The sequence below is a fragment of the Crassostrea angulata genome, chromosome 7, assembly GCF_025612915.1.
Source record: "Crassostrea angulata isolate pt1a10 chromosome 7, ASM2561291v2, whole genome shotgun sequence".
Lineage (NCBI taxonomy): Eukaryota > Metazoa > Mollusca > Bivalvia > Ostreida > Ostreidae > Magallana > Magallana angulata.
The window spans coordinates 59,480,029-59,490,154 of record NC_069117.1 but is presented as its reverse complement, the minus strand read 5'-3'; the positions used below and the strand labels follow the sequence as shown (position 1 = coordinate 59,490,154).

Here is a 10,126-nt window from a genome sequence, read left to right as displayed (position 1 = left end):
ATGAACGATCAGATTTATTTTTGAATTTGTCAATTTCATTAAAAAGATCAAAATAAAACATATAAATATGCTTATATTAAAATCATATTATACTTGCATGTGGGTCTATGAAGAAAATCATTTATTCTCCTTGCAATCTCGAAACTGAATATAATTGTGTACACGCTATTACATGTAAATAAAAACGCACACGATTTCATTTCTTGAGAGAAAAAATACTAACGTGGTTGATTATTGTATAATTATACAAGTTTTATATAAAATAGTATTTTTTTTCTTTTAAAATGCTGCAAAATGACATGGATATTTGTATTCACAACATAGCTTTATAAGGCGATTGGGTCTTACTGACATCATAAGCAAGGGAGGTAAGCCGCGTAAGTCAATGTTCCTTTTCCCGATTAAGTAATTTTGATCGACTGTGGCGCTCACATTTTGCATAAAATATCCAAAAAACAATGTCAGTCTTATTAAATAGGCACTTATGAACTCATTCCCGTATATAACTCAATATGGTCAGGATGTCGTTTCATATGACCTTTAAGTATGTTCATCGCTGGAAAAATACATCTTTGGAAAGTCGACGTCATTGTAATAACGTTTTGACTATTCAAGTCGGAGCTCAATATATACACTGTATTTATCCATAATTGATAATGTTCGAAATAGACCATTACTGCGTATAGCATTATTCCACGTTATTCATTAAATAATTAACCTCTATCTGCTCGAAATTGAACCACCTGAGCCCTTCATCTTTTTACAGTAAAACATCACATAACAAATAGGTATGTTGCCGCTTTTGTGACTTTATTATTTAACCAAATTTGGTTTGAAATAATCAGGAAAATGACAATAGATGATTATATAACAAAAATTAATAAGTTTATAAAATTAATCATAAAATTATGAATATTTGATTCTTTATGCCATAATATGTCACAACTAAAATAATCCATAACTCCCATTTCTGATGTAATCAATGATGTGATTGATTAGATAATCTCTGCAAAACATAATCCTTGTGGTCTGAAAGCGCCATGTACTTGATTAATTCTAATTAAATCAAGTTCAGACCCCATATCTTTACGAACAAATGATTCAGCAGCTATTATCACTTGACTTAATGCAAAAATGTGTGCAGTCATACATACACAAACTAATTTCTTATTCACGATATTTTCCATTGTTATACTGAATGCAACGGAGGAAACGAGGTAAACTTTGAATTACTAATAATTTTACATCTTTCTAATTTGTTTGCATATAATACATATCCTTTTGTTGTTCTATATACATTGTAGTTCTATAAAGAATTTTATAATCATGTAATTGTAATGTGGAAAAATGGCGTAGAATGCTTTTGAATTCAATATAAAGTCAGAAAAAATGACTTTATTATATACACATTTTCATTGTTGGGCAAAAATGAAGAAACATTAATGAAAAGTTATATGTTGTTGATTATAACATAAATATACTTTTACCTTTTGAAATCTTTGGTATACAATTTCAAGTTTTAATGTTATAATGATTGAACGAAAAACGAAAAAAACATCTTTTGTAATAAAACGTAGAAAATTTCATAACAAACAATTCCACTAGTAATTCATAGTTTATATTTAATTTTTAATTGATTTGAACAAATTTTATTGTGCGAATATACATTTACATAAATGGATTAGGTAGCAGGCAATGCCTATGTAAACCTCCATAAGTTTACATTTAGAACCACATGTCGTTAAATAATATTCATTTTTGTTTTTGTAGTTTTGTTATGGAGCATGATATCCGTTTACCAGCATGCTGTCGCCGTGGATCCACTGAAACAATGTCTGACTAAGTCTAGAGAAGTTTTACAGACCTGCAAGCTTGGGTGTTTTTCAATCAATCAGCTATTTTTAGCGAAATGTTTACAATCTTGCAATGAACGGTATACAGGTTTTCTAAAGACCTGTCTTGTGAATATTTAACAGAGCAATTGATTTTGTCATTTAAATATTCAATAAAACAACTGAAGTTGTCGTTATTTGTTTAGTAAGTGCTATTAGATTTGAACATGCTTGGAAATAGTAATAGCAAGCTGCAAGAAAAAAAACCCACCAAAAATGATTTTAATATTAGTTATCCAATTCATATTACACATTCATTTGTGAAAATTATATGATTAGTAGGCTTGCAAATGTTTCAATCTTCATCATAAAGGTAGCACACTGACTTGCATCTTTATTGATTTAAAAACATGAAATATTTTCTATAAATGTATCAATATGTAGAACATTGCATCCCTCATGGGCCTCATTTGTTAATCATCAAGGGGCTAACTCTATATCATTTTATAAATTCTTTTACCAAAAAAACAAAAAAAAAAAAAACCCAAAAAACAAAAAAACACCATCAAACAAACAAAAAGATCCATTTTATTAAAACTACTTTTCAAAATGTTGATTTACGAGAACTAAATTTGACTCGTCCTTTAAAAATTGAATTGTGTACCGTTCGCCGACTGAATGAATTTTCAATATCGATATACTGCAATTTGCTTCCGCCAAATAAAAACGGCAGTTTCCCTGGCCAATTAAAGTTATCTTAACATACTTCATCACTGCTGTTCACATACTTTAACTTCACTTTAATAGAATGTATACAGGTTCTGTCCTTGATGTTGTATCCAGTGAAGAACATTTTTTATGAGCAATGTTCCAGAACAAAGCAAAAACAAAGAAAAATCTCTCAAATTATCATCGAATATTATTAAAAGTAAATGCTTCGTGCTTTCTAGGTCCAACTCCGATCTTTTAAAGTTGATATGAAGTAAATGTTATGTAAAAAGTCACATAAAGTGAAAGTGATATCTTCAGGTGGATTTTTGGCTGTGTTTCAAAAATTGCACTTAACAACAATACGTTTTTAGATTTTGAGATTTTATGGTAGGGTATTTTTAGTGTTTAAGTCATATAAGAAATCGAAACAAGATTAGTTAGCTTAACAAGACAACGTGGAGAACAACGCCAATGATAGGTTCTCTGGTCGTTCTGTTTTTGCTGGCTCTAGAAGCTTCAGCCTCCGACCCCAACGATGGATCAGAACCCATCATAGGGATAGACCTCGGCACCACGTATTCGTGGTAAGGTTACCAATATAGATGGAAAGGATGATACTGACCGTGATGATCAAATTTTACAATATGTTAAAATAGTTGAACTTTTAATCCTTAATTTAGATACCATATTAGTACTTATATTCCTAAATCTTTTAAACTCTGATATTATTTCTTATAAACAACTTTTGTGGAAAAGGATTATTATAAACTTTACTTTCGGTTTATGAATAGATCAAAATGACGCAACTTTGCAATGGGATTTTTGCCAGACCAAGCTTTTTTGTTTTACAACAAACTCAGATAGACCTTTTAAAATTGACCTCTCAGCTGAACTACTACTTACTTTTATATAGATATCTACTGACACAGGCTTGATATATCTAGAATTGAAGTATTTTTTTATATACAGAATTCTTTTTTTTGTTTTCGGTTTTATACAAGATAATATTCTTTTAGAATAAAAAAAATCAGATAAGTTACCTTGATATGTCTACTTTTTATATTTATTGATAGAAAAAAACTGTCCTTTGTAAAAAATAATGGAAAAAAGGCTGGTAAAACTACATGTATTTCCTTATTAGTTAGTGTGGTAAAGGTTAGTTTGAAACAAGACTTAGATTTAACAATTGCCAATAAAGAAACAGATAATGCCTTGCACCTGAAGAGAAATGACACAGATAGCGCGGAGCGGCATAGAGACACTGAAATGCAAACGAGGGCGTTATTGAGATCATTGAGACATTTACTTTCATTCTCCTGAAAACAAAATAGATAAACCCTTGAAAATTAACTATAACGTCATAAAGTAAAACAGATAAATTTTATTTGAGATACTACAGAGTCTGATTTATCTGATCCATATTTAGATATATTACCAGAAGATGACATGAATGGTAAGCTACCAACAACAAAACATTAAGATGAACGTGTTGACTCCAATTTTTCTATCGTCAACTTTCCTTACTAATGTAGCAATATACCTTCATCACCTGTATGAGAGTGTTTGTCTCTCGGTTGATTTGATACGCAAGGACATGCTCTACGTGTGATCAATTTCAAAAACAAGGCAAGCTACTGACAAAGAAGTTGATAAAACAAGATTATTGAAGTCATTATTTTGTAAGCTCTATGGTCGAAAAAGAGCAAACAGTGGGTGTGACCGGTCACTCCTCTATGGCACCTGATCCAACCTCTAATTTTTCCAGAGGTCCGTGCTTGCTCTGCTCCTGTTTTGATTTCTTTCTATAGACTTTGATTTTGAATACTGTTTGTTATCACCACATTTCAATCAGATGTAGATATTTGCTACTTCATGACATCAGAAAAGTATCATGGTAAGCTGACAAACTTGCATAGGTTAGGTCACCCAGAACATCCGCAAACTAATTACAACACCATTTTGAAGAAAACCATGGATAATGATTATTCAACCTTTCGTATACATTTTTTTCATTTTAGAAGCCAGCATTCACATACTATCTCCATTTTAAAAAAAAAATTCTACCCAAATTCATCACTGTGAGAAGACTTTTTTCTGTTATTTTATACATTTCTTACTATTGTTTATATCAGTTTGCATATAACAAGTACTAATTATTTACAGTTTTTGTTCTAGTTAAACAAACCTGGCGAATAAAACTTTTGGCCTCCTTCACTTGTATAATGTTTGTAATAGCAGTTGCTTGGCCAAAATATTTGTTTTCAAGATTCTTTCTAATTTGATGTATATTCGCTTCGCCGCCACGACGTCAATTTTCAATATGTCACCAAAGTGAGATTTATATATATATATATATATATATATATATATATATATATATATATATATATATATATATATATATAAAATAACAGAAAGCCGATTCAAAACTCTACCGGTTTCATTATAATCTACAGAAAAACTCCTGAAGATTATAATGAAACCGGTAGAGTTTTGAATTGGCTTTCTGTTATTTTTTATTATTTATTACTTGTGTGGATTAACTTTACTCATTTTGGATTATATATATATATATATATATATATATATATATATATATATATATATATATATATATATATACTATTTCCGCTTATCCCGGCGCAAGGGATCCGTATACATGAACTGTAGGTTTACTGAACAGTTTTGTTTTCTCCTATCCGAGTATATTTCTGCGCCGGGTACCCCGACTACCGACTTGTTTGTGTACCATCGTAATATAAAAAAGAAATATGGATATCGATTGTTCTATTATTTGTTGAAGTTTGTTCAATGTTAACACAAATTTTGACTTAAACCCTTAATTTAAAAAAAAAGGAAATTATTTTGGTTGAGTAAATATTTCCCAACATTGTATATCTCAAATCCATTCTTTAGAATCGTAAATCACTTTCAATCACAAATAACATCAGCATGTAGATGAAGACATCCTCCAGCACTATACGATACTCACTTTCTATACTTATCTGAAAGTTAAAATTATCTCTCATTTTTCAAGACATTTTCCTCCTTGAAGAAATTTCATAAAATTAAACTTTGACATATTACCTCATCCAAATTCCGGAAAAAAAATGCATCCGAGTGTGTATATGGTTTCATTTTTTTTTTTTTGATGACTTGATGATCTTTATCAAAAGACTGAATTTGACAAAGGATTCCGATCCTCCATACAGTGCAGCAGCATTGTTTACCAGATTACATGATTAGAGCATATGTGTTATTGTTTTAGGCCCCCTGCGGGCCGGGGTCATTGTGTTTCTATGATAGAACTGACGGTTTGAGACTAGAAAACTTAAAGCAAATTTGGACAATTTGAGGCTTATATCCTTCTCTTATTTTGATAATGTGCAAGTAATTGCAGGCACGTAGCATCGTTTTTGAAAGTGGGGGGGGGGGGCAGACTCATCCAAAAAATCTTGACAAGCAATAAAAAAAAAAAAAAAAAAAAAAAAAAAAGGAGAAAGTTACTTTCCAAAATCCTGAAAATCCTAAACCGGGAGGGGGGGGGGGAGAAAGAAAAAGTTACTTTTAACTTCAGTGAACTTATTGTCAATCTTTTTTACATGTCAAAATTTTTACATGGTCCCTTAAAAGTGGGGGGGGGGCCAACTCCATCTTAATTCAATTTTTTGTATGTAAATTTAAGAAAAATCTTCGATGCTCAAAAAAGTAGGGGGGGCCAGGCCCCCCTGGCCCCCCCTGATGCTACGTGCCTGAATTGTACAAGTAGGTGAAACAGACATAAAATTCTTACATGAAATAAATCAGCATTAACTGTTTAAACAATGAATTGGTGGAGAAAGAAGAAAGGGCCAAAATGATCAGGCCCTTAACATACAAACTATTTGTAAATATTTACTTCAACGTATTTCAGTGTGGGCATTTTTAAAGATGGAGATGTTGAAATCATCCCAAACGAACAAGGAAACCGTATTACTCCATCTTACGTTGCTTTTAACGTCAACGGCGACCGACTTATTGGTGATTCTGCCTTAAATCAGCTGACGTCCAACCCAACGAATACCATTTTTGATGTCAAACGATTTATTGGGCGGAATTGGAACGATCCTTTCTTTACAAAAGATGTACACTATTATCCCTATAATGTGACCGGGAAAAACGACAAGGTATACATCCAGGTTCTAGTTGGTGAAGAAGTTAGGGAGTTTGCTCCAGAGGAAATATCAGCAATGGTGTTAGGGAAAATGAAAGAATTAGCAGAAAGTTATCTCAAACGCAAAGTCACAAAGGCGGTTATCACTGTCCCAGCCTCTTTTAACAAAGCTCAGCGTCAAGCCACAAAAGATGCTGGAAAAATCGCGGGACTAGATGTTAAACGAATATTAAACGAGCCGTGAGTTATCTTTTTCCCTTTGCAAGCATTATATTATTTAAAGTGTATTTAAAAAATATCTCATAAATAATTCTGCGAATTTTCATTTCTCAAACATAGAACCGCCTCTGCAATGGCTTACGGGTTACTAAATAGAGGTACTGAGAGGTCTGTTTTGGTAATTAATATGGGAGCAAGTACCTTTGATGTTTCCCTGTTAAATGTAGATCAGGGAATATTCGAAGTGGTAGCCACCGGCGGAGACACCCACGTTGGAGGAGAAATCTTTACCCAACAAGTCATGAATTTCCTGATTATGAAACACAAGGAAAAAACTGGAACAGATGTAAGGTTCGAATCTATGTGAAAACCTTTTTAGATTATAAGTATAATAATTCTAATCATAACCATTTGCCCATATGAAGCACTTTTTTATTCGCTCCGTTTTACTATAACACTACTAATAGCCCGATACAATTGTTAATCTTCTATTCAATAATATGTATATTCTCACTATTCAAATATTTTTTTTACATCCATTGTGATTTCAGTAAATATATCCGTTCCATGCAAAAACTTCGACGAGAGGTAGAGAAAGCCAAACGAATGTTGTCATACAACAATGAAGCACTTATAGAAGTTGAAAACCTCGTGAATTTTGAAGATTTCGTATACACGCTCACGAGAGCCAGATTTGAGGATATTAACATGGTTTGTTCTGAAATTTTATGAATATATAATTTCAAACATATTTTTGCGTTTTGTTTGAAAGTATTGCGCTTTAACAATCATTACATTTTGATATCATGTTGTATTCAATAGAAATTGTTCCAATCAATTGATAAAGTCATTGAAAAGGTTTTAAAAGATGGTGACATGAAGAGATCTAATGTCGATGAAATAATATTAGTTGGAGGATCAACCCGCATTCCCAAAATCCAGCAACTTGTCAAGAATTTCTTCAATGGATTGGTAAGAATACTTTTAACATATCCTGTAGAAAACACGTAAAACATAAATCATTCCTTACACGTAATCAGATAATGTTTGTTTTCAAATAAAATAACTTTTTTATTTGATATATATTATTTCTTAACGAGGCCGAGTCTTATTATTTATACCCAAGATATTTTGATGAAATTTCTAGCACGTAGTTTTACTACTATATCAATTATTTTAAGATAAAAAATTATTTATTACCAATCCTTATTTCTAGGGGGTCTCCTCGAAAGTTAACACTGTTTACCATGGGATTCTAAAAGTATCTGTTGAATAGGCGCAAAATGTTCACGTTTTCCCATACTTTTTGAATTTCTGTCATGGGGATTTTTTTCTTCAAATATATGAAAACTACTGTAAAAATTGCATTTATTTGGTGATAAAATTAAAGAAAAAATTACCCCGTGGTTCAAAACAGGGAAAATATAAAAAAAAAAAAAAAATTTAAATGGCCTATGAAAATTGTGTTCTTAACATAGTAAGGTTTTAGGATGCCTACATGTTTTTCTTAAGATGCTAAAATGTTTCTCTTAATATGTTCTGTGAATAAATTGTCTTTGTTTTTAAATCAATCGCCGCCTCAAATAAATGAGCATACCATTTTGCTGTCTTTGGCATTATGCAAAGTTTAAATACTGAAAAACATTATCCCCATTTCAACATTTTTCCTTATCAAATTTATATAAAATTACAATTTTAAAACTAATAAAGTTTAATTTGTACTAAAGCTCAATTAAAAAAGAAAGTCATGACTTTGCACCAACATGATCATAAAAAGATGCGCGCAGTCATGCGAACTGTACTCGGCCTCGTTAAATGCAACGTTTTGAATTTTGTTATCGTTTTGGCAGGAACCAAAGCGTGGCATAAGTCCAGATGAATCGGCAGCATACGGGGCAGCCGTTCAGGGAGCTGTAATGAGTGGGGCTGATCAGTTCAGTGATGTCCTTCTCATGGACGTAAATCCAAGCACCCTATGGTTTGAAACAATCAATAAAACATTAAAGGAACTTATTCCTCGTCACGCTCATTTGCCTAGTGAAAAATCATACACATTTGTCACAGCTGAGGACGATCAGTCATCAATGGCTGTAGATATTTACGAAGGAGAAGGGACAACCTCAAAAGAAAACCTTCTCATTGGAACACTTGGTGTGTTTGACATACCCAAACTTTCGCAAGCTTTTCTGAAAGTCGAGGTATTTTTTAATATTGATGAAAACAGTATACTGACTGTGTCAGCAAAAGAAAAGGAAACTGGTATAAAGATTAAAATCAAAATCAACAAAAAGATAAAAAGTTTATCCCGAGAGGAAATAGAACAAATGAAAAAATACGCGGAAAAATTTGCCGAAAATGACAAAAGAGTGAAAGAAACTGTTGATGCTAAAAATGATCTCGAAGGATTTGCGTATTCAGTCAAAAATATGATAAGAGATAAGGGACAGTTCAGTGAAAATGAAAAAAAAGTTATCCATGAAGAAGTAGATTCCGTAATTAACTGGATTGAATCAAATCCTACAGCTGGTCTTAGCGATATTAAAGAAAGAAGATCCAAATTGGAGAAAATAGTGCAAGGGAATTTGGGTTCTAAATCCAAAAACCGGGAAGAACTGTAATAAGGACAAGTGTCTTTATTTCTAACACAGTATAAGCCTTTCAAGTTTGACCTGAACAGCGATATCTATTTACTGGAACTTGTTTTAAAAAGTTGCTATATTGTAACGTTTTACACAATATGTAAACTCTTTGTTTTATTTTCCTTGGTTTTCCTTGGGTTTTAGGGAGTTGAACGATGTTCAACCTTCCTTGGCTGTCACGCAGACTTAGCGCAAGTATATTTTGTGTGGGGCATACTATTCATACATTGACTGAATTTTGGTGTAAATATCGGCGCTTTCAAATAATCCATATTAAACAATGTTGATAAAATGCACGAAAAGATGAATATGATGTTAATGATATCAATTCATTTTCTCTATTTAAATTCTTTGAAATGTTATATAGATATCTGGAGTAGAATGAACTATTAATATTGTTTTTGTTTTGTAAGGAAACGCGCATTGTAAAAGTAGTGCTTTTGACGAGACAGACACAGTGACGCGAACCCGCTTTGCAATGTATAGAGTATTATGAAAACTAGTTCATTATTTGTTTCATACCATTACACTGTAGTTGTTAATAAACTATCTAAATAAATAAATCACAGGTT

General features: G+C 31.9%; 1 protein-coding gene across 1 annotated transcript; it reads left to right on the top strand.

Moving 5' to 3' along the window:
• Positions 1–2,917: 2,917 nt before the first annotated feature.
• LOC128191497 (endoplasmic reticulum chaperone BiP-like) lies at positions 2,918–10,126 on the top strand. The gene is made up of 6 exons (XM_052863596.1): positions 2,918–3,127; positions 6,457–6,936; positions 7,036–7,266; positions 7,467–7,626; positions 7,738–7,887; positions 8,766–10,126. The coding sequence occupies exons 1-6, from the start codon at positions 3,015–3,017 to the stop codon at positions 9,531–9,533; spliced, it is 1,902 nt and encodes a 633-aa protein (XP_052719556.1). The 5' UTR covers positions 2,918–3,014; the 3' UTR covers positions 9,534–10,126.

Excerpts from the sequence above, each read along its gene's own strand:
- LOC128191497 (XM_052863596.1), top strand. The coding sequence starts at position 3,015 with ATGATAGGTTCTCTGGTCGTTCTGTTTTTGCTGGCTCTAGAAGCTTCA. Across the intron at positions 7,627-7,737 it reads GATTTGAGGATATTAACATG|AAATTGTTCCAATCAATTGA; the intron begins GTTTGTTCTGAA and ends TGTATTCAATAG. Across the intron at positions 7,888-8,765 it reads AGAATTTCTTCAATGGATTG|GAACCAAAGCGTGGCATAAG; the intron begins GTAAGAATACTT and ends TCGTTTTGGCAG.